The following is a 25,904-nucleotide window of genomic DNA, read 5'->3' as shown; positions in this document are numbered from 1 at the left end:
CAGCATCCACTACATACAAGCACAGGACACTTTATACAGCATCCACTACATACAAGCACAGGACACTTTATACAGCATCCACTACAAACAAGCACAGGACACTTTATACAGAATCCACTACATACAAGCACTGGACACTTTATACAGCATCCACTACAAACAAGCACAGGACACTTTATACAGCATCCACTACATACAAGCACAGGACACTTTATACAGCATCCACTACATACAAGCACAGGACACTTTATACAGCATCCACTACATACAAGCACAGGACACTTTCTACAGCATCCACTACAAACAAGCACAGGACACTTTATACAGCATCCACTACAAACAAGCACAGGACACTTTATACAGCATCCACTACATACAAGCACAGGACAATTTATACAGCATCCACTACATACAAGCACACAATTCTTTATACAGCATCCACTACAAACAAGCACAAGACACTTTATACAGCATCGACTACATACAAGCACAGGACACTATACAGCATCCACTACAAACAAGCACAGGACACTTTATACAGCATCCACTACAAACAAGCACAGGACACTTTATACAGCATCCGCTACAAACAAGCACAGGACACTTTATACAGCATCCACTACATACAAGCACAGGACACTTTATACAGCATCCACTACAAACAAGCACAGGACACTTTATACAGCATCCACTACATACAAGCACAGGACACTTTATACAGCATCCACTACAAACAAGCACAAGACACTTTATACAGCATCCACTACATACAAGCACAGGACACTATACAGCATCCACTACAAACAAGCACAGGACACTTTATACAGCATCCACTACATACAAGCACAGAACACTTTATACAGCATCCACTACATACAAGCACAGGACACTTTATACAGCATCCACTACAAACAAGCACAGGACACTTTATACAGCATCCACTTCAAACAAGCACAGGACACTTTATACAGCATCCACTACATACAAGCACAGGACACTTTATACAGCATCCACTCAACAAGAAAACAAACCCTGCAACCAATATAAAAATAAAGAGATTTTGTAATTAACTCAATAAGACAAGTAAATAGAAATAAGTTTGTTCTTTTTTCAATCCTCAAAAATTACTTTCTTGACCATGATCTTCAAATATACCTATGGTCTATTGCATGTTTATAAAATATTCACATGAACTTTATCATAAAAAAAGTTTTATGAAAGAGGACAATAACTAACTTCCCCTACTTTTGTTTTTGTAGACATAATCAAAACCTACATTAAATGTAAGGATGACGGAGCAGCAGGTCAATACTCTCATGTAAGCTGGAAAAATTCTCTTTGATAATTATTACTGTAAATTCAGAAGTTATTGCAATGTTTTTATTATTGCGAAAAATGCAACAGGTTTTAATCACAATAATTAAAACTTTCATTTTTAAAAAATTTATACAAATTAAACAGGATTTTTCTCAAAATTGCAAAAAATAAGATTACAAAATCACAACAATAAACACATGCTATAATTTCTGAATTTAAAGTTTCTTACTGCTTTACCTTTCTTCAAAAATATATAGAAATGATAAGCAGCACTTAGTCTGAAATGTTATGAGGCTTTTTTGATTTTTTGATTTTTTTTTCTTACAATGTCTTTTTCTTTGCGATAAAATCTTCCTCTCAATTTTGAGATCCAATTTTGCCATGATATCTTCACTGACAGATGATGAATTATTTTTTGTAGCACAAAATGAAGTTAAGGAAATGTTAGCATAAAAAAATGAATAAAATTTTATTTGCTGTACCATGCAGTCATTATATTGTAGTGTAATTTTAAGTATATAAACTTTCACATTTCAGGACATTTCCGAAGCTTTAAGTGCTGTAACTTTAGCGAATGACACATTATCAAAGATTTATAATGTCAGCATTAGTTTAAGTATAATAAATAAAGTAAGTTGAAGTTCTGTATGTTTACTATGTTATATTGTAATGTATACAAATGTACTACATTGAAGCTATATATTGCACATATGCACAGCATAAATGCCTTGGCGGTATGAATGTTGGCATTTAACAGTCACTATTCATAAAAAATAAGTTTGCTTGTAGTGGTTAATGTTGATTGATTATATTTTGCTGTCCAGTTTTTGTTTAGGATGTTGTGAAGGATAGCAGGTTTTCAGATTTTTTTATGCAACTGCTTCAAAATCAAAAGTTTTTTTTTATTTCTAATGAAATAATTCATTCAAAACAATGTTAACAAATACAGTGTGAAGAGAACAACTATACAGTATCTATAAACATCAGTTTTATTTGTTTTTCACTCAGAATACAATTAAAATCTAAGCATTTTACATGCTTCTAATAATAATCACCACACAACAACCCAATTCAAAATTATTTACAAAGCAAACCCCATTCTTCTGAAGTTGTTTCATAACTTGCTTAGGTCTTTTAATTTTACACACTTATAACTACAACTTTAGAGAACCCCTCATTTCTTTTATAAACTCTACTAATTTACCTATATTACATTGGTATGCAATTTTAAAGAAATGACCCAATATTATAACCGATAATCTATGAAAAAATTTAGTACATGTTTTAATAGGTTATTTGAGTTATTAAAGGGGTTTCTTTGCTGTGGCGTCTAACATGTCTAGGTCGTTTATCTACTGTGTTACTTGTCAGTCAAACTGAGGTTGCGTTGGCTAGGATTGCCAGTTCCTTGCTGAAGGTTGTGGTTATTTCCGGGCACTCAAGCTTCCTCCAACAATTAAAACTGCCGTCACAATATAGTCAATAGTGCTGAAAGTGGCCTTAAACATAGATAATCAAGGTTGCTCAACACTGCTGAAAGTGGCCTGAAACATAGATAATCAAGGTTGCTCAACACTGCTGAAAGTGGCCTGAAACATAGATAATCAAGGTTGCTCAACACTGCTGAAAGTGGCCTTAAACATAGATAATCAAGGTTGCTCAACACTGCTGAAAGTGGCCTTAAACATAGATAATCAAGGTTGCTCAACACTGCTGAAAGTGGCCTTAAACATAGATAATCAAGGTTGCTCAACACTGCTGAAAGTGGCCTTAAACATAGATAATCAAGGTTTCTCAACACTGCTGAAAGTGGCCTTAAACATAGATAATCAAGGGTTGCTCAACACTGCTGTAAGTGGCCCTAAACATAGATAATCAAGGTTGCTCAACGCTGCTGAAAGTGGCCTTAAACATAGATAATCAAGGTTGCTCAACACTGCTGAAAGTGGCCTTAAACAAAGATAATCAAGGTTGCTCAACACTGCTGAAAGTGGCCTTAAACATAGATAATCAAGGTTGCTCAACACTGCTGAAAGTGGCCTTAAACATAGATAATTAAGGTTTCTCAACACTGCTGAAAGTGGCCTTAAACATAGATAATCAAGGTTGCTCAACACTGCTGAAAGTGGCCTTAAACATAGATAATCAAGGTTGCTCAACACTGCTGAAAGTGGCCTGAAATATAGATAATCAATGTTGCTCAACACTGCTGAAAGTGGCCTGAAACATAGATAATCAAGGTTGCTCAACACTGCTGAAAGTGGCCTTAAACATAGATAATCAAGGTTGCTCAACACTGCTGAAAGTGGCCTTAAACATAGATAATCAAGGTTTCTCAACACTGCTGAAAGTGGCCTTAAACATAGATAATCAAGGTTTCTCAACACTGCTGAAAGTGGCCTTAAACATAGATAATCAAGGTTGCTCAACACTGCTGAAAGTGGCCTTAAACATAGATAATCAAGGTTGGTCAACACTGCTGAAAGTGGCCTTAAACATAGATAATCAAGGTTTCTCAACACTGCTGAAAGTGGCCTTAAACATAGATAATCAAGGTTGCTCAACACTGCTGAAAGTGGCCTTAAACATAGATAATCAAGGTTTCTCAACACTGCTGAAAGTGGCCTTAAACATAGATAATCAAGGTTGCTCAACACTGCTGTAATAGTAGATTATGATTCACTATTCAATTTTTTAAGAAATACAGTAACCTTAAATTTTCATTAAACTTATCATTTACAGTTGCTGGAAAAAAAACATGCTTTACAAATTGTTATAAGAATTTAAGTCAAAATGATGAAAATATTACTGAAAAGGTGTGTTTCACAAGTGATTGAATGGGAAATTCTTGTCCTTTGGTCTTTTATCTTCTTCCTGATCTTTTCTTTCTTTTTTAAAAAGTAAAATGTAAATGCAAAATGGTTTTTTTTTAAAATGCTTTTATATTTGTAGGTAAAAGGGCCTATAATAGCTGTCAGAACACAACTGAACTATGGTTTTGGAAATCTGACAGCTCTGAGTAATGTGTTCCAGTGTCAGAGAACACATGATAATTACTTAGCCATTAAGGAAGCAGTATGTCATACAGTTATGTAAGTAAAATGATATAATAACTAATCCAAGAATTAAATGAGCTGTGGCAGATAGAAATGGACCCTATGCATATCTGTTTACCTAGTTTTAAGTTGAAAATATCTCTATGCAAAGTCTATAACTGTTTGAAGATATAAAAAAGAAGATGTGGTATGATTTTGCCAATGAGACAACTACAAAATGTATCCACAAAAGACCAAAATGACACAGACATTAACAACTATAGGTCACCGTACGGCCTTCAACAATGAGCAAAGCCCATACCGCAAAGTCAGCTTTATAGGCCCCGATAAGATAATGTAAAACAATTCAAACGAGAAAATTAACGGCCTTATTTATGTAAAAAAATGAACCAAAAACAAATATGTAACACACAAACAAACGACAACCACTGAATTACAGGCTCCTGACTTGGGACAGGCACATACAGGAAGAGTTGATATAAGAACCCTACAAAACAGACCGAAATATGTCTTTTATTTGATATTTGAATGTTCCATAATGGGTCAACGTGAACTTGAATAAGGTCGATATTTATCCAACACAGCTCAAATGTTGAAAAGTGATCAAGGAACTCATTGATTTGAGCATTGACAATGTTATTTAATAGTTAGGTCATGATTTGAATTTGTATTACAATAACTTTAAACAAAAACAAAAAAGAAAGTGCAAGTGCAAGAAACTATATTGATAATGAGATAGCTATCCAACAGTAAAAATAATAGAAAAGATATCCATAGGTCAACTAACCATCTTCAACAATAAACCAGTTATACCATATGTCAAGCTCTCATTCAAAGCCTAAAAAAATAAAACAAATAAGTTTATCAGAGACTACAAAGTTTTAAACAGACAAAAACACTAAATGATATTAAAGTAGTAATTTAACTTATGCAAACCAATTATCACTTTTATACAAAACAAAATTTAGTCTTAAATATACTTCTCATTGTAATAAAAGAAGTAATACTGTGGATTCATTATTATTCGTTGGATACCAATTTTCATGGATTTCGTGGTAACCTGAAACCACAAATTTAAATGTCCAACGAATTACAAATTGTGTATAGGTGTTTATGCAGACTTTTGAAAAACAACAAAATCAAATATCAACGAAAATGCAATTTTCTTCAAACCATGAAAATTGGTACCAACGAAAATAAATGAATCCACGGTAAACTGAAATGGAGATATTTATTTATCTTTTGCAGATTCAACATGTCCCTGATATTGGCAGCATTCCTTTTGTTATCTTTGTTATTATCATTAACACAGTGTATTCTTCCTAAAATGTGGCATCTCAGTGGCAAAAGGTAAGATAATGATGTGGCATCTCAGTGGCAAAAGGTAAGTTATATAATGTGGCATCTCAGTGCCAACAGTATAGATGAAATTTTCACCTCAATTAAAAAAAGTCAGATTTAAATGTGGCATCACAGAGGCTAAAGATCAGGTAATAATGTGGCATCTCAGAGGCTAAAGATCAAATATTAATGTGAATCTCAGTGAAAAAGGTTGGGCAGAATTTTCATCTCAGTTACAAAAGGTCAGATTTAGATGTTGCATCTCATTGGGAATTGTTGCTTCTCCGTGATAAAAAGTATGGGATCTCACTCTCAGTGATCAAAGGCAAGATGAAATTGTGGCATTTAATCAATAAAATGTCTGTGCTTCATGATACATAGCTTGTGCTGTTTCTCAATGGTAGAATGAATAAGGAAATTGTAAATTGATCAGGTAACAAAATATCTACTTTTAACACCATGCTGTTTTTATGTGATTCTGAAAAGACAAGAATTGAAAAGAAAACTTTGTTATATTAACTACTGCACATTTTTGTGATTTTTTCTATAGAATGAAAGTAAGCTCTGTGAAACAAGTTGTTTTTAATTTCCAGTATTTTGCTATAAACAGTGTGATCTGTAGAAAATTTCACACATACAAAGACTAAAACAACTTTTTTTATGCCCCATTTATGGGCATTATGTTTTCTGGTCTGTGCATCCGTTCATCCATTCGTTGGTCCGTCTGTCCTGCTTCAAGTTAAAGTTTTTGGTGGAGGTAGATTTTTATGAAGTGCGAGTCCAATCAACTTGAAACTTAGTAAACATGTCACCTATGATATAATCTTTCTAATTTTAATGCCAAATTAGATATTTAACCCCATTTTCGTGGTCCACAGAACATAGAAAATGATAGTGCCAAAGGGGCATCTGTGTACTATGGACACATTATTATTTTAAATTTGTATGTTTCAATAGGTTTAGTTTGTGCCTTTTAGATCTCTTGGCTGACATGTGAGGTATTGCCATCACTTGTAAGGTTTCTCATTTGTAACTATCTACCTTCGATCTCTTCTTTTCCAACTGATGATCAAAGTCGACTTTTAAAACAGAATATAAAAAAAAGAAAAGTTAAAAGAAATGATAGGAAAGCTAATGATATATTATGTTTTGTAGAAGAGGAAGTGGCTACAGACCAGTGGATGATACTGACCCATTTGTACCAAGGCCACCTCCATATCAGGACTACGGAGCAGTATATGGAATAGGATCTCCACTTGGACCTTCAAAGTAATTAATTTTTTTCTTTGAATTGAAATTAAGAAAATACAAAATTTACCTTTTTTAGCAATATTCTGTCAATATATTTGACTTATTGATTGTATTGGCTATAATTTGGCTATTTGACTGTTCTACCTATAATTTGGTTAATTGACTGTTTTGGCTATATTTTGACTAATTGACTGTTCTTGCTTTAATTTGGCTAATTGACTGTTTTTGATATACTTTGGCTAAATTGACTGTTGTTTCTTTGGATATCTTTTGATTGGTTAGTGTTTATAACTTGTTTAAATTAAAGGAGTTTTTGTAGATTCACCAATGTCAATCAATTTGATAATCTGTCTCACAAGTTTTGGCATATTTTTTACAGAAAGTACAAAATATTACTACTATTCTTCATATTTGATATCAAGATTTCTATTAAACCATAGTCATTGATTGGTTTCATCATAAAATATTTGTCCCTGCACATTAAGCAAATGTTATCAATCAATAACTTTGAGTCCACATCCCATTAACTTCTTATTTGCCTACTGTGCATGAAATGTGGATGTGTATATACAGTTTTTTTCTTTCTAAGAATTTGCAATTTTAACGGAATTAAGTTACTTTAAGATTCTTAATTTACATTTCCTATTTTCTATCTCAATATTTTTAAGTTCCTCTAGGGTATATTTTTTTTTTAAATTTTTGTTGGTGTTTATAAAATAAAAATATATAAATACATGGACTTGTTTGCATATCTCAATGAAGTTTTGTTTGTTTCAGCAGTGATGCCATCAATATGACAGGAGGACCACCTCTAGACTCACCACCACCTGCTGTAAGTTTATCTCAAAACCTAAATCAGAAAAATTTGTTAGAAAATGGTTAATTTTACCAATTGTTTTCTATGATAAAGGTTCATAACAAATTGAGAGACCCTGCCCCCCCCCCCCCCCTTTTTAGCTCACCTGGCCTAAAAGGCCAAGTGAGCTTTTCTCATCACTTGGCGTCCGGCGTCGTCCGTCGTCGTCGTTAACTTTTACAAAAATCTTCTCCTCTGAAACTACTGGGCCAAATTAAACCAAACTTGGCCACAATCATCATTGGGGTACCTAGTTAAAAAAATGTGTCCGGTGACCCGGCCAACCATCCAAGATGGCCGCCATGGCTAAAAATAGAACATAGGGGTAAAATGCAGTTTTTGACTTATAACTCAAAACCCAAAGCATTTAGAGCAAATCTGACATGGGGTAAAATTGTTTATCAGGTCAACATTTATCTGCTCTGATATTTTTAGATGAATCGGACAACCCGTTGTTGGGTTGCTGACCCTGAATTGTTAGTTTTAAGGAAATTTTGCTGTTTTTGGTCATTATCTTGAATATTATAATTGATAGAGATAAACTGTAAACAACAATAATGTTCAGCAAAGTAAGATTTACAAATAAGTCAACATGACCGAAATGATCAATTGACCCCCTTAGGAGTTATTGTTCTTTATAGTCAATTTTTAACAATTTTCATAAGATTTGTAAATTTTTACTAACATTTTCCACTGAAACTAATGGGCCAAGTTCATTATAGATAGAGATAATTTTAAGCAGCAAGAATGTTCAGTAAAGTAAGATGTACAAACACATCACCATCACCAAAACACAATTTTGTCATGAATCCATCTGCTTCCTTTTATATTCACATAGACCAAGGTGAGCGACACAGGCTCTAAACACAGGCTCTTTAGAGCCTCTAGTTTTTTTGTGGGAAAAATTGTGGTTGATTAGTTGTGGGATGACTGGAGCAGGACCCTTTTAGGCAGTCAGTGCCCCTTTCCCCTTTTGAAAAAGACCTAGGATACAAACCCAATATCTTTATATAAATGATGTACAGAGCTGAAGATAATTATCAGTGTTGTCACTTCTTGAGTTGCATATTTGATCTATCTATATTCTAATTTGCAAGGAGTTCATCTCAATGTTACCATCATTCTAATGATATTATTAATGAAATTCAGAAGGATTCATAGTAGGACTTATATAATTTATCTGTGTAACTGGTGTTCCTATTTTATGTTGGCTAGTGAATTATTTATCACAGAGTGAGAATTAATAAGTCCTGTATTTTCACTCAGTTAAATGCAGAATTTATTTCACTATTATTAATAAAATATTATTAATATAGCTATATTACCTCCAACCGTTCATTTCACAGATTAAATTCGAAATTAATAATGAAATATCTTTAATAATGGAATTTACGTATTCATGATGTATTTTTTCAGTACTCTGTACGTGGGTTTGGGGAGAGCCGACATGCCAGAAGTCACAGTACAACTTCAAGTGAAGCATGATGTACAGATTGGAAAACTGAGAAACTTGAGATTATAAAGACTAAATAAATACTGATCCGCCCACCTAAGTGGTTTTGTATTAACATTTAAACTGTGTGTACAGTAATAAATGTGTTCTTATAGAAAGAGGTTTTTAATGATCTCATAATGAGAGATATATGAAGGGCTTTCATAATGACTTGTTATGCATTTGTATATACAATTGTTTGCACTTTTTACATCTTGCATCATATAATCAATTTTTCTTTTTTTGACATTATTTATATTCATTAAACAATTTTTTTTGAAGTATTTGTTCATTTATCTCAATAATAAGATTTTTTTGTTTTATTAATTTCTAATCATTTGATGTTTCCATATTATATTTATACAGGGTATTTATTAAACACACTCAACAGAATATATTATTTGAATCTTTATTAAATTTTTTAACATATTTTATGATTTTGAGTGGCAGTTCGACATAAAAATGACAATAACTGGCTAGAGACATCAATAAAGATTCACCAGTTAACGATAATCATCAAACTAAAATTAGAAATTTCATATGTAATACTCAAGTTGTTTATAAATTCACCAATGAATTGCATGTGCCATCATACTTTGGTTTGAAAGTAATTGTTTTTTATTAATTTGATACTTAATTTTGTTTATTGTATGCATATTTGTTTGTCTTTATCTGTAATATGAGTTATTTCCATTTTCACAAGTTTTTTCCTAGCTTTTACATCATTTTTATACATTTTCTAAAACAGATAATGATAACATTTTTGATTTACTAAAAAGATACAAGTAGTGAAAAAGGTTGTATATTTGTATATATCTATATATATCTGTGATTGACTTGTGCATGTTTTGTTTTTTATTATTCACTGTACTTGTTATGATATTTTTGGTTTCCCATGGTGAAACTTTTGTTGCCTCTGTTGATCTCAAATATAACTAAAATAGTTATCACTGTGCTTCAAGTAGTAAAATGAAAGTAGAAAACAAAAAATGTCTGTGATAAAAAGTCATACTGTATACTACATGAAGTGGATGATGTCCCATAGTTTTATAAGAATTTACATCCAATACTGGCATATTGAAAAGGAACCAATTTAAAGAAAAATTAGGAAATAACTGATTTATATTTTAGCTTGGTCTTCTTAAAACGTATAATTTACTGAAGCATATAGAGTTAACCTTGTGATGCACCCTTATGAAGGCCAAGCTTAAAGTACAATACAGTTATCTCTATTTTAATGTCCCATATTAAAATAAATTCCATTTAATAGATATTTTGGCTTAAAAATTACATCAATGAAAAAGTCCACAAAACCTTTGCATTATCTTTAGTATCTCAACAATGTGACATCATATTTATACTCTGGATGTCAATTATAATTAATTGTTGATGTATAAACAATTCAATGCTTATAACCGTGTACTTAGTATGACTCTTATGACTTCACAGTTGAATTTGTTTTTATATTCAATTGATAATCAACCTGTTCAAGTTGCTTGCAAAATCTTGCTTAAATCTGTGGTATCATATTCCACTTTTTTTTATACGACCGCAAAAATTAAAAAATTTTTGGTCGAATATTGGTATCACGTTGGCGTCGTCGTCTGCGTCATTTTTGTCATCGTCGTCATCGTCATCGTCCAAATACTTTTAGTTTTCGCACTTAACTTTAGTAAAAGTGAATAGAAATCTATGAAATTTTAACACAAGGTTTATGACCACAAAAGGAAGGTTGGGATTGATTTTGGGAGTTTTGCTCCCAACATTTTAGGAATTAGGGGCCAAAAAGGGCCCAAATAAGCATTTTCTTGGTTTTCACACTATAACTTTAGTTTAAGTGAATAGAAATCTATGAAATTTAGACACAAGGTTTATGACCACAAAAGGAAGGTTGAGATTGATTTTGGGAGTTTTGGTTCCAACAGTTTAGGAATTAGGGGCCAAAAAAGGGCCCAAATAAGCATTATTCTTGGTTTTTGCACAATAACTTTAGTATAAGTAAATAGAAATCAATAAAATTTAAACACAAGGTTTATGACCACAAAAGGAAGGTTGGAAGTTAAGGTCCCAACAGTTTAGGAAAAAGGGGCCCAAATAAGCATTATTCTTGGTTTTTGCACCATAACTTTAGTATAAGTAAATAGAAATCTATGAAATTTTAACACAATGTGTATGACCATAAAAGGAAGGTTGGGGTTGATTTTGGGAGTTTTGGTCTCAACAGTTTAGGAATAAGGGGCCCAAAGGGTCCAAAATTGAACTTTGTTTAATTTCATTAAAAATTGAAAATTGGGGTTCTTTGATATGCCGAATCTAACTGTGTATGTAGATTCTTAATTTTTGGTCCCATTTTCCAATTGGTCTACATTAAGGTTTAAAGGGTCCAAAATTAAACTAAGTTTGATTTTAACAAAAATTGAAAATTTGGGCTTTTTTTATATGCTGAATCTAAACATATACTTAGATTTTTGATTATGGGCCCAGTTTTCAAGTTGGTTCAAATCAGGATCCAAAATTATTATATTAAGTATTGTGCAATAGCAAGAAATTTTCAATTGCACAGTATTGCGCAATAGCAAGAAATCTTCAATTGCACAGTATTGTGCAATAGCAAATATTTTCAATTGCACAGTATTTTCAATTGGAGTTATCTTTCTTTGTCCAGAATAGTAGTTGAATCAACTTAAATCATTGTTTTATACAATATACAATGTATATTCACTTTTACTACCAACTGATAAATGAAAACAATCTTTACCATTCAGTGATAACAAGCACTTTTTTTTACATTTTAATATTTTATGATGTATTTAAATGGGTAGTTATTGTTGCAAACTCCATTAGAAATTTGAATTGAGATCAGTTTTAGAAAAAGGGAAAGGGGGATGTGAAAAAAAAGGGAGGGGTTAAATTTTTCTCATTTCAGATTCATAAATAAAAAGAAAATTTCTTCAAACATTTTTTTGAGAGGATTAATATTCAACAGCATAGTGAATTTCTCAAAGGCAAACAAAATATTAAAGTTCATAAGACCACATTCATTCTGTGTCAACTATTTAATCACAATCCAAATTTAGAGCTGAATCCAGCTTGAATGTTGTGTCAATACTTGCCCCAACCGTTCAGGGTTCAACCTCTGTGGTCGTATAAAGCTGCGCCCTGTGAAGCATCTGGTTTTGTATGGTCTTACAAATGTTTGCCTTGCTTGAAAAGTTCTGTAAGGCAACTTTTCATCTCTTTGAATAATGTTGAATACATGTGCATGAGATTTATTTTTGCTCATATTTAAAGACTTGACATCTTTTCATATATTTTTCTATAATATAATATTTATCTTCTATCTGCTTTTATTTAAAAGGCAAAGAAAAACAATATATTTTTTTTGTGAAACTTCATCTTTTCTATTCTGTAATTTTTTTCTCTCACTTTAAGTCTGTTACTATACTTCAGATGTATAAGTCCCCTAGCAGCAAAGCTGAAGGAGATTTTAGATTTGCACCTGGTCTGTTTGTCAGTCCCGCAAATCAGTTTTCCATACTATTTTATACATGTTTGAAGATATTGAATTGATATTTGTAATACATGTATAGTTTTACCATGACAAGTTAGAGATCAAGTTTGATTCAGATGATTATGTTGCAGAGTTATGGTCCTTGGATTTAAAAATTGCATGCAAGAAATCAGTTTTCTCCACTTTTTAGCTCACCTGGCCTGAAGGGCCAAGTGAGCTTTCCCATCACTTGGCATCCGGCGTCGTTGTCCTGTGTCGTTCACTTTTACAAAAATCTTCTCCTCTGAAACTACTGGGCCAAATTCAACCAAACTTGGCTAAAATCATTATTGGGGTATCTAGTCTAAAAAATATGTGTGGTGACCCGGCCAACCAACCAAGATGGCCGCCATGGCTAAAAATAGAACATAGGGGTAAAATGTAGATTTTGGCTTATAACTCTGAAACCAAAGCATTTAGAGCAAATTTGACATGGGGTAAATTTGTTAATCTAGTCAAGATATTACAAAATATTTTCCTCTATAACTAATGGGCCAAGTTCATTATAGATAGAGATAATTGTAAGTAGCAAGAATGTTCAGTAAAGTAAGATCTACAAACACATCACCATCACCAAAACACAATTTTGTCATGAATCCATCTGTGTCCATTGTTTAATATGCACATAGACCAAGGTGAGCGACTTAAGAGCCTCTAGTTTTGTAAAGCTTCAAGATTCTGTTTTTATTTAAGTTAGCATTTTGTTCCAGTACAATTAATTTTAACGGGTAGTGGACTATGTATTGCCTTGCAATACTTTCAGAACTCTTGTTTAAAATGAAATTTATGTCTTGCTTATATTTTGTAGTTAATATATTTGTTTATGTATTAAAACAAACTTTTATTTACAGCACGTTTTACAAATACTACTTCAATAGAAGCTTGCCAGATGCTTAGTTTAATAGATTTAAAATATTGTACTTTAGATTAACATTGCAATAATGTTTGTTTTATATGTTAGCTTTATGGATTTGTACTGGATTGTACTTTTATTTGAAGTTGATTACATCCATGAACATTTTGTAAAGATTTGTGCATGTTTTGTTTAACGGATATATATAGTTTATTTTTAAGAAGTAGGAAACTTATATTAAGGGCTGTATCAGTTGTACATGCATTGTAACTAATGAATGCACTTTCAACAAGGGTACCACATATCAAGTAAGTTTTAAATTTGACTTTATTCACTATTCAAACCAGTTTTTGCCAACAATCCATAGTGGAGATTTCAAAGAGTTTTCCCTTGTCTAATGTATGTTTTTACGATACAGCCCTAAGAGAATATAGCAGGAAAACAAAATATTTATTCTTCTTCATATTTATAAATCTTTAAAAACAAAGTGTAAAAATGCTTGATTTTTTTTACTTTACTTTTGATCGATGTCCAACTGATAGCTTTTAATATAGCTCTTAAAAATGAACAATTTCAAGAAAAATGGTGTGAATTTTATTAATCTGTCTCATCTCATAACTTTTATATTTAGAATTCCAGCCTTATTAGAATGTCTCAAAATCCATGAATATTTACCAATATTGTTTAAAAGCAATGCCAATTTACACATAACTCACTGAAGAAGCTGTATATCAAATAAACTTTATACATGTATAAGATTTTAAAACCTATTTCATTTGTCCTTTATTATACCCTTTTGTATACTGCTTTATGGCTAATGATGTTTCTGTCAGTCAGGCAACTCAGTTCCCGAAAATTATTTCATATTTTTCTCAGAAACTACAAATTCTAAAATATAGTCCAGCTTCTGTGAGCAATGCTTTTCAGTTTGATGCATTATAAGATTCATTGCTCATTAACTTCCTGTTCACCAAATACTTATATATTATTTTAGATATTGGCCTTGTATGAAATTTTCATCACGTTTTTCTCAGGAATTACAAATCAGGGCTTTTTGAAATTTGGAACCATACTTGTGAGCATGCCTAACAGTAACTTAGTGATGCTTTTTAAAACCCATCTTACATCAAATTTATGTTTACTTTTAAAATACTAATAGCTGGGTTATCATTAGCTCACATTTCAACTTGTTAATTTTAAAAATAATTGTACCATCAGATGTCTTGTGATCAGATTTTATTAACAAAAGAAAATTTATCTTGTAAATATATGTATGTATTTAAATTACAGAAAAATAAATGGTGAATCAGATTGTATGGAGGATAGAAAGAAATACACACTAAAAATTACTGTATAGTATATACTTACAATTAATTTCAAAGAAGTGCTGTGTTTCACTAAATAATATTACTATCATGCTTTTAATTTTATTATTTTTATCATATTTAAAATACGTAAAAAAAAATGCTTTATTTCATTTTGTATGAAAACGTTCATTTCTAATAAAACTATTAATGATGGATAATGTTGTTTGTTGTCATTAGGGTTATATGTTTGATGCATATTGCTGTTGGTTTTATGGTTACTTGTAAATTATATTTAATATTAAGGATACAACTGAATACTGAGAATTATCTTTATCAAAAGTAAGAAAAAACACTTTTACTGCTGCTCTGTTGTGGTCTGACAGTTGCTATGAGCTGCTTTAATCAATCACAAGGACAGAACAACAGCTTCTAGCATAGCCTCGATTAGAAAATATGTTTTGGATGAATCCCTAAAAATATGTAAACCACTAGTAAAATATATCTCCAAACACTGTTGATAGATGCACATATGTATTATTTTGGCTTAATACCCTGTTATGATGGTTGCTTGTTCTACTAACATTTATTATGCATTTAATATATGTCAAGTTTTAGATGTTTTAATTGGTGTATTGGATTTTTGGATTATATATTTACCCTATTGTCTAAATACAAATTAGTTTCTGGTCATTTCTGGATAATTTGAGAGTAATATTGTTGATGCCAATTTTAGAATTTGGAAATAATAATTAACGAAGAATTTAAACTTCCTTTTATTTTAATGGACAAGCATGATACAGTATTTGGCATGGAGAGATGATTTTTCAAAACTCATCAAGGCTTCAAAGACTTCGAGAGAGGATGAGCTTTTGAAACCTTCATCAACAGTAAAATCCAAACTTTTCATACGATACAACATTTGCATAATTTAAACAAATGTATATTGCCACCAATTATAACATCACATGAAAAACAACTTGGTGCGAATGTTTTGGAGTGGTGAGGAATAAAAATAAACATAGATAGATTAACCATCAATATGGGGCAATTACAAATGATTGGTCGAGATCAGAAATTCCTTCTTCATGACTTGTACACAGGTATGTATTCCTCTGAACTAGTAAATAAGATTCATATTATTGGTTTTGACAATTTCAATAAATTTGAAAAAACAGACCGACCTCTTCATGGATTTAGTGAATGTATATATTGCAATCATTAATCATATTACAAAAGAGGAATACGCAACTAGGAATTAAATTCATGTTCGGCTATAAACGTTTTTGGATACAACATACTTGGGGTAAATTTACCCAATTCTTAAGGCAATGAGTTGCATTTTCTGTGGTTAATTCACCAGAATTTGGCAAAGAAGAGTCCTGATTCATATCATATAAGAATTTCCCTTTGAAAAATGAGGCATTTCAAAGAAAACTCGCTCAAGCGGGACTTTATTACTTTGGAAATCGGACTTGGTTCAGTGCGGTGGATTTATTAATAACTGGAAAACAACAAAAATCCTATTGTCAGACATGAAATAGGGTTCTCGTACTGTACTTTTGTACAAGAACACAAGAAGCTTGGTCAGTTTGGTGATAAATACACTAAACACACTGCTGAAATTGAGAGAGTGTATGTCAATTCTTAAATCGAAAAAGCTAAACCAGTAATAGAAACGATAAACCCCACATTTCTGCCACGTTTTAAAAGATGACCTCCAAGAAAACTATCACGACTTTGAACAACGTTATAGGACTTTTGATACATTTATGGAAATATCGGGTCTTCATGATATGGACAACTCAAAACTGCGATGTTATGTTAACGCTGGTTTTTGTTATTACAGAGTTCAAGAATTCATTGTGTGCTTTGAAAGTTCGTGTATAGACTCAGATTATCTGATGCGAAGGAATCCGAAAAATCCATGGACTGTTGACTCCTATTTATCTCCAAGCTGCCCTCGTGTCATTGGGAATCAAGATAAACTGAATTGACCTAACTTTGACTATGATGTTACCTAGGCCTTTACTGAAATAGAATTGATGCGTAGGGAAACATGACACATTGTAACACATGTTGAGCTAGGTGGTAGTTTGGAAACCAAAGCTTCATATGATTTCATTTACATTTATTTGTTTCAACGCCTATGAATTAGAAATACTTTAACATGAAATGCATTTTTCTTTTGATGTTTCAAAGAAATAATTTTCTTACAAAGTGTGTACATACATGGTTTGTTATCTGCACATGGCACTTTGATTACTAAACATGAATCAAATCTTGAAAATTAACAATAAAACAAAACTAACAATCATAAGAATAATATTTAATATACTTGTCAAAAGGGAGATGTGTTTAAACCATACTGCATACATGTTCCACTTCTAATCACTCACTCAGGTTGTGTATAAAAAAGAAGATGTGGTGTGTTTGCCTATGAGACAACTCTCTACAACAGACCAAATGACACAGTTATTAACAACAATAGGTCACCTTACAGCCATCAACAATAGGCAAAGCCCATACTGCATTAAAATAAAGTCGCCTATAAAAGGCTCCGAAATGACATGTAAAACAGTTCAAACGCGAAAAACTTACGGCATAATTTATTTAAAAAATAAATCAATGAAAAACAAAAATGTAACACAGCAACAAACGACAACACTGAATTGCAGGCTCCTGACAGGCACATACATACAGAATGTGGAGGGGTTAAACATGTTAGCGGGAGCTTAAACAAATGAGAAGGTGTGGTATGATTGCCAATGAGACAACTCTCCACAAGAGACCAAATGACACAGAAATTAACAGCTATAGGTCACCGTACGGCCTTCAACAATAAGCAAAGTCCATACAGTATAGTCAACTATGATAGGCGCTGACATCACAAACATAAAGCAATTCAAACGAGAACAAGAATGTAGCCACAGTACACGGATGCCCCACTTGTACTATCATCTTTTTATGTTCAGTGGACAATGAAATTGGGGTAAAAATCTAATTCAGCATTTAAATTTAGAAAGATAATATCATAGGGGACATGTGAAATAAGTTTCAAGTTGATTGGACTTCAACTTCATCAAAAACTACCTTAACCAAAAACTTTAACCTGAAACTTGCACTATCATTTTCTATGTTCAGTGGACTGTAAAAATTGGAGTAAAATTAGAAAGATCATATCATAGGGAACATGTGTACTAAGTTTGAAGTTGATTAGACTTCAACTTCATCAAAAACTACCTTGAAGGGGTTCCTTTGTTTCACCAGCAAACCAAAAGATGACTTGTCTGATAAGTTCAGGCCAAACTTATCAAGGTCTGTACAAACATAATAATGTCGCTGATATGTCCAGTTTAAAGTTATTAAGGCCAGGTTAACGTATTTGATGTCACAAAGCTGTGATATGCAAATAATAAAGAGCTGAGCAGACCGTAGAGGTTGAACCCTTGAACAGTTGGGGCAAATTTGGACACAATATTCAAGCTTGTTACCGTCTGAATTTGGATTGTGATCATTTTTGACATAGTATATGTTTATGACACAAAATAAATTTCAAGATCTTACAAATCTATTGCGCAATACTGTGCAATTAAAGATTTCTTCTTGGAACTTTTCAAAACAAGAATGTGTCCAAAGTACACGGATGCCCCACTCGCACTATCATTTTTCATGTTCAATGGACCGTGAAATTGGGTAAAAAATATAATTAGGCATTACAATTAGAAAGATCATACCATAAGGAACATGTGTACCAAGTTTCAAGTTGATTGGACTTTAACTTCATCAAAAACTACCTTGACCAAAAACTTTAACCTGAAGCGGGACAGACAGACGGACGGACGGACAGCTGGCCGGACGGACTGATGAACGGATCCACAGACCAGAAAACATAATGCCCCTCTACTAATGTAGGTGGGGCATAAAAATTGGAACCCCCCCAAACTTTTTGAATCCCCCCTTGATGCAATTACCCGCACACTCAATTCCAGCCTTTCCTTTGTAGTATGAAACCTTGTAGTATGATTTCAGAGAGATCCATACACTTAAGGGTGTACACCTCTGAGGAGCCAAAAATTTCTAGAATTAAACTTTTTTTCTTAACCTGATTTTTGGGTTTATAAGACTGTTACAAAATAGTTGGTGAAGAAAAAATCATATGGTGGTGCGCTTTGTTTTTTTGCTACGGCCCTTTGAAAATGCCCAATTTTGATGATTTTCCCATTTTTCATCGATTTTTACCTATTTTTGGGCTGTTATTGTGAAAAAAATCACAGTTCTTCAATTAAACTTTTTTTCATACTTTCTAGAACGATAAAGTGGACCAACCTGAATAAATTAACAAAACTATTGGTAGGTGTTAATATAAGAAAGTTTGATCATATTTTGACGCTTTTTTGTGTAAAATTTACCATGCTGTCAATTTTGTATTTTTGTGATTTTTCTCAGTTTTAAGAACAAAATGCATATTATTTCAACTTTTTTGTTATAAATGACTGAAAAAATACATATCTAAGAAATTTGAAAAGACCAAAATGATATGGGATATACATGATTCTTGTAAAATCATTTTTTGTATCCCTAACCCATTTTCTCAAAATTTTGGCTAAAAATACTGACTTGATGGTCCGAGAACACAATTATTTCGTAGTGCATTTCTTTTAGAACATAAATGAAAATAAAAAAAATCCCACCTGCGCTTTCTCAAAGAAACTTTTACAGTGTATTGTACTACTTTTGGGACAAATTATATCAAAATTATAGAAAACTTCATCGGCTCTAACTCAAAATATGGACAATTTTATGTTTAGGGCGTCTTGAAATCTTTTGACAGCTTCCGAAGTGCTAATTTTCAACCTTTTTCAGCTGGACCAAATCACTACTTTCCTTTAAAATTCTGGACCCAATTTTTTTTACAGTGTAATTTCACCCCTCTACTTGCAATTTGAGGCATTAAACATGGAGAAATAAATTTGGAAGGGGTATACAAATTAATGGCAAGTAACCCACTGTCAACACTAGGGACTATATTTGTGAACAACGAAAATCAAGGGACGACAATTGTGGTCTCGGACCTGATTGGTCAAAAAATTTGAAAACTGGATTACTCAAAAACCATTCATTGTAAATACACAATTTTTTCAAAGAGTTATATTTGATTATAATTTTTATAAAATTCATTGATATTTTCCACTTGTATCCGATGTTTTGCAAATAATTCAAGAACAAGATTTCAACGAGTCTGAACAAGATTGAAAAGTCAGGAGAATATATCCTTAAACTGAAATCTAGAAAAATACTTGTTTTGAGCCCTTTTTGGCCAATAATTCGTGCATGAATTGAGCAATTACCCCCAAACTCAACACCAGCCTTCCTTTTGTGATATGGAACCTTGTGGTACAATGTCAGAGAGGTCCATATACTTACACACCAGGTATTGTCCAGAAACTACAAAAATGCTTGTTTTGGTCCCTTTTTGGCCCTTAATTCCTAAACTGTTGGAACCATAATACCCGAAAATAAATCCAAACCTTCTACTTGTGGTATTAAAACATTGTGGTACAATTTCAGAGCAATTGAATTACTTATACACAAGTTATTATCCTGAAAGTAGAAAAATGCTTGTTTTGGGCCCCTAATTCCTAAATGGTTGTGACCATCATCGCCAAAATCAATCCCAACTTTCTTTTTGTGGTATTGAACCTTCTTATTAAATTTCATAGAGATCCTTTTACTTAAACTAAAGTTATTGTCTGGAAACCAAATGTGTCTTGGGATGACAACACAGACAAAGCAGACAACCACATCATACCATTATACGATCCCAAATTTTTTTTAACTGTTTGAGCCATAACCCTTCAAAGCCAATCCTAACCATCCCTTTATTGTATGGAAACTTGTGGTATAATTCAGAGGGATCCATACACCATTCCACAAGTTATTGTCTGCCAACTATAAAAATGCTTATTTGGGCCCTTTTTTGGCCCTCAATTCCAAAACTGTTGGGACCATAACCCCCAAAATCAATCCCAACCTTCCTTTTGTTTAAATTTCATAGATTTCCATTCACATTTTCTAAAGTTATTGTCCAGAAACCAAATGTCTCAGACAATGCTGACGATGACGACCTGATACCAATATATGACCGCAAAATTTTTTTTAGGTCAAATTTTGCAGTCATATACAAACAAATGACAAAATTATAAAAGCAAGAAATTTTTTTATTTTTTATTAAATACCTAAAAATCTGTATGACCGCATAAGGTCAAAATTTAATAAAGTAGGTGCAAAACATAATCTTTTTTAGTGGAATTTTGTCAAGGAGATGCACAATGACATACAGATTACAGAGTGTCATGGAAGACTCAAGATGATGCAAGACAGCATAAGTATTCATTACTTACAGACAGCTACTCCTTATCAACAATTAACCAGGAATATTGAAGAACATTCAATTCGACAACAATATTTAAAGAATGTGGCATCAAATAAATAAAATCATTCTTTTCATTGAATAGCTTGGTTTATTATCATAGTTGGCACTTACACACACATGTGTACAGCAGTTCTTTGAAAATACTTACAAATGTGGATTGTACATCTTTCAATCAAATGGATTAACGTAAACCTTACATACATGTACTAATATCTTCATACTTAAAAGTTAGGTGAAATATGCACTTTACATTATCATCCGATAAAAAACACACACAATGGATGCAAATACATAATTACACAAAATAACAAGATATTCATTCACTCTTTACTTAAAGAAAAATAAAAAATGTGCGCCTTCCTAGGATCATGTTAAAGAAAATTAAGAAGTCCCTGTTTAAGTGGCATAAAATTTCTAAAATCACAAATCAAAACAGTACCGGTAGGTGCACAACTTCATGTCCCGCAGAAGAACCTGTGCAAGTGTATAAAAATTATTTCAAGCCGTTTCCAAGGAGTTATAGATTAAACTGATATAAATGAAAATTGTTTTGGTAAGAGACCCAAATATCACTCATAATAAAGTTTACAGTTCTAGAGAAGAATCGTTGTAAGAGTGGTAGACTTATATCAAGCTATTTTCAAGAATTAAATTCTGATAAAAAGCAGATAACAACAGGTCCGCATTAAAACTAGAAAAAACTCAAATTAGGAATGATATATTTTTCAAATAGTAGCTGTATAACTTTATGTGCTGTAGACAAATCTACACATTTTGGTGGAAGTCTGTCAAGAGATGCATAATAACATACAGTATAAAAGCCAAAGATTATGCAATACAGCAAAAGTAATTACAAACAGACAGGATGGACACTAGGAAAAACTCCTTTGATTTATTCCTGTGTGTCCCTACAGCTCAACTGTCATTAGACACACTAATTACAGTGAGAAATATAAATTTCAATGGAAATAATCTTATCTGATTTCTTACTTGATCTAATTTTTTATCAGACAGAGACTTGATTTGTTGTACCACTATGTCAATTTGACATAGAACAGATGCAACAATACTGATTTTCTATAAACTAAGAAAATTGGCATCCACAAATAAAAAAAAATATGGAGTACAAAATTATTACATGTCTTTTCATTCATTTCATCAATAATAACATCATATGCATATACATACAGTAAGAAAACTACTATTAATATATTTATCTAGAGATCATGATAAAAAATAAGTTTTTTGACACAACCATATCAACATTTTCACAGCACTGATCTACTACAGTGTAGTATAATAAATTAAAATCACAAAAACAGTATGTACAAATAAATATTTACAATTAAAAATATAAATATGTTTGGGGTCTCATTGGGGGGTTCTGATCCCGGATCCCGCTTACTGTTTTGTCAGATTCCCGCATCCCATCAACACTATGTACATACGCAATTCTCATTATTTTGTAATTTCCCATGTCCCGCTAGACTTCATTTTCAGTTTTCACGTCACAATAATTTGACTTTCACGTGTCACGCATACAAAAAATCGGCAATCAAGCGTCACGCTTAGACCCCAATGAGACCCACTAGTTTGTCAGCAAGTCATTATTAATATAAAATTAAACATTATTTGTTCATTCAAGAAATGAATAATTTGCATTGCTCATTTATAAAACTTTTCAAATTGATAAGGGGAATATCTTTTTTCAAAAATTTATTGACAATTTAGCTGTTTTTATAGCAAGTTACAGTAATAGCTGCCATATGAAAATTAACAAAAGATAAATTACAAAAGGCAAAAATAGCAGGACATGTACCCGGTAGTATAATATATTTTTTTTAAACTTAAACAATCTTAAACAAGAACAATTGATTGTAATGACTGAAAATAATATTAACACTTGGCCCCTGCCTCACACAATATCTGTAGAAAATTTCTTGAATGCTCCAACAACAACAAAGTTCCAGAACCAGATTTAACCAATATGAAGAGATAAGAGTAGTTTACAAAAATTGAATCAAATAATTTTTCCTTATAAACTTCTCACATGAACAAAGTATTATTGGAAGAATGACACAGACATATAGGACAGACACTGAGACAAAGCCCTATGATTTATTTAAAATTAGTTATCTATGAACCAGTCTATAACATATCATAAGAAAGTATGTTCATACATAAATGAACTTGAATATTAATACACCAGTTCACAAGAATGGAACAAAGACATTAACTTTTAAAACATGAAAATTAACTAAATACATCTACAATAGGATTAAACTACAATTGTATTTCATCTTTCAGTTTATGGCAATGACAATCATGATATAAACTCAAAAAATTTGGTGTATTATTTAGTCATGACATTCTGATGATGAATATCTAACAAAGGTTAAAAAGCAGGATGACTAAATGATTAGTTAAAATTATTTTTAACTAATCATTTAGTCATCCTGCTTTTTAACCTTTGTTAGATATTCATCATCAGAATGTCATGACTAAATAATACACCAACTAATTATAAAAGATTTTGTCTTGATTAGTACAATTACAAATGACATGAGCCAACATCTAATTGTTAGGGGTTTCTAATAATTCTATAGTGTCTTCTATTGTCTTCTTTTGAACAATTTTCTCCTCAAAGCACCATTTCTTCAGTGCAGGTTTCCTTCAGAGTATCCCAAACTGAATGTCAAAATGGTTTTATAATATATTCAAGCCTTATGATTGTTCATATATGTCTCCTTTTTCCTTGACTTAAGGTGTATTAGCTTTGTAATCATCTGATAACTGTCTTTTAAATGAGTTATTAGAAACTTCATCACCCTTACTATACATTGCTGACATTTCTCTCTCAATGGCAGGAGAGTCAGGTTCACTATCAGTATTTTCTAGAGATCCATCAAAAACTTTGACAATATATTCAAACAAGTTCATATTTGGTTTCTTCCTGGACTTTCGTAATACTCCTTCATACCTTTCTATCAAATTCACAATGATACCTGAATAAGAATAGCAGTTGAAATTAAAAATGCATTCATAAAATGTTTGCTATTTTAAACATGAAGCTGTTGAGTGACAGCAAACCAGAATTTCCTGTAGAGGTTGAATCCCGAACAGTAAAGCAAGTATGGAAAAAAACATTTAAGCTTGAAACTGCTGTGAATTCGTATTGTGATTGAATATCTTAAATAGATTATAATAAAAATTAATAATGAAAACAAGAGGCTGTCAGAGAGACAGCAAACTGGATATATATTGATATATTCCAATATTTTTCATTCATTTGTAACAAACTAATATAGATCTGCGACTTATCATATCTTAATTTTAACTTTTTAACTTATAAAAAATAGATTATTATCAAATAAATTTACAAATATGGAACCCCAAACAGGATCAAGTAAAAATTAAAATTAACAGACACAACAAAGCAATTATATACATATCACTCAGAAAATTAGTTTATACAGAATAATAAACACACCTACCATAAAATTCTTCAAACAATTTACCAAAGAAAAGAAAAAAAATCCAATGTCATTTATAATTAAAACAATGTCTTTTAAAAATCTTATTAACTTGATAACTGTCTTTTAACTGAGTTATTAGAAACTTCATCACCCTTACTATACATTGCAGATGCCCCATCCGTACCATCATTTTATATGTTCAGTGGACCGTGAAAATGAGGTAAAAACTCTAATTTGGCATTAAAATTAGAAGTATCCTATTATATGAAACATGTGTACTAAGTTTCAAGTTGATTGGACTTCATCAAAAACTACCTCGACCAAAACTACTTAAACCTGACCTTGAGCAAAATCTTTAACCTGAAGCGGGACAGTCGGATGAAGGGACAGACAAAAAGACAAACAGACGGACGCAGAGACCAGAAAACATAATGACCATAAATTGGGCATAAAAATGAGTTATTTCCTTTGAACAGAAATCTAGTAATTTAAAAATAAGTATTTCATCATAAATGTAATTCTTGGGAAAGGTCTATAACTCAACAACGAGAAAAAGCTAAGTTGTGAAAATTGAACTTGACTCTCATTTAGTCAGAGGGTTTTCATGTCAATGAACGGACAATTTTTGGTAGTCTATTGCCCAGACACCCTCTCGCCGTACATTAACCAATTTTTACTTCGAAAATCCAGTTATAAATGATAATTTCAAATCTAACCCCAAACAGGATCATGTAAAAATCAAACATTAAGGTCATTTGGACATAGAAAAACTTCTTGAAAATTGACCTTTTTAATGTTGGTAGATCTGAAATTGAGTTTTAGTATATGAGCATACAATAATGATATACAGAATTAGGGTGCATAAAGTTCTAGTTGACAAAATGTAGTCAGCAGAATTTGTGGCATATAACTATATGCCACAAATTCTGCTGACTACATTTTGTCAACTAGAACTGATAATTTTATAATAGT

The 25,904-nt window shown here is 31.9% G+C and overlaps 2 protein-coding genes across 4 annotated transcripts in view; one reads left to right on the top strand and one right to left on the bottom strand.

Annotated features, from left to right (window-relative positions):
- LOC139488768 (protein tweety homolog 2-like) overlaps positions 1–10,600 on the top strand; it is a 34,648-nt gene extending 24,048 nt beyond the window's left edge. The window contains exons 8-14 of one of the 2 annotated variants that reach the window (XM_071274655.1): positions 1,260–1,318; positions 1,855–1,947; positions 4,270–4,409; positions 5,622–5,723; positions 6,870–6,983; positions 7,746–7,797; positions 9,238–10,600. In XM_071274655.1, coding sequence (XP_071130756.1) covers positions 1,260–1,318; positions 1,855–1,947; positions 4,270–4,409; positions 5,622–5,723; positions 6,870–6,983; positions 7,746–7,797; positions 9,238–9,306 — 629 coding nt within the window. In that variant the 3' untranslated portion in view covers positions 9,307–10,600. Of the gene's footprint in view, positions 1–1,259; positions 1,319–1,854; positions 1,948–4,269; positions 4,410–5,621; positions 5,724–6,869; positions 6,984–7,742; positions 7,798–9,237 lie in introns of both variants that reach the window. The other variant, XM_071274654.1, reaches the window with a different exon arrangement.
- A 10,924-nt stretch (positions 10,601–21,524) lies between these two features.
- LOC139488751 (poly(ADP-ribose) glycohydrolase-like) overlaps positions 21,525–25,904 on the bottom strand; it is a 36,530-nt gene continuing 32,150 nt past the window's right edge. For both annotated transcript variants that reach the window (XM_071274585.1, XM_071274584.1), the window contains exon 20: positions 21,525–24,461. In XM_071274585.1, coding sequence (XP_071130686.1) covers positions 24,217–24,461 — 245 coding nt within the window. In that variant the 3' untranslated portion in view covers positions 21,525–24,216. The remainder of the gene's footprint in view (positions 24,462–25,904) is intronic.

Source organism: Mytilus edulis, chromosome 9 (genome assembly GCF_963676685.1).
Source record: "Mytilus edulis chromosome 9, xbMytEdul2.2, whole genome shotgun sequence".
Classification (NCBI taxonomy): domain Eukaryota; kingdom Metazoa; phylum Mollusca; class Bivalvia; order Mytilida; family Mytilidae; genus Mytilus; species Mytilus edulis.
The sequence above is the reverse complement of the archived record's forward strand: the minus strand, read 5'-3'. Positions and strand labels throughout refer to the sequence as shown.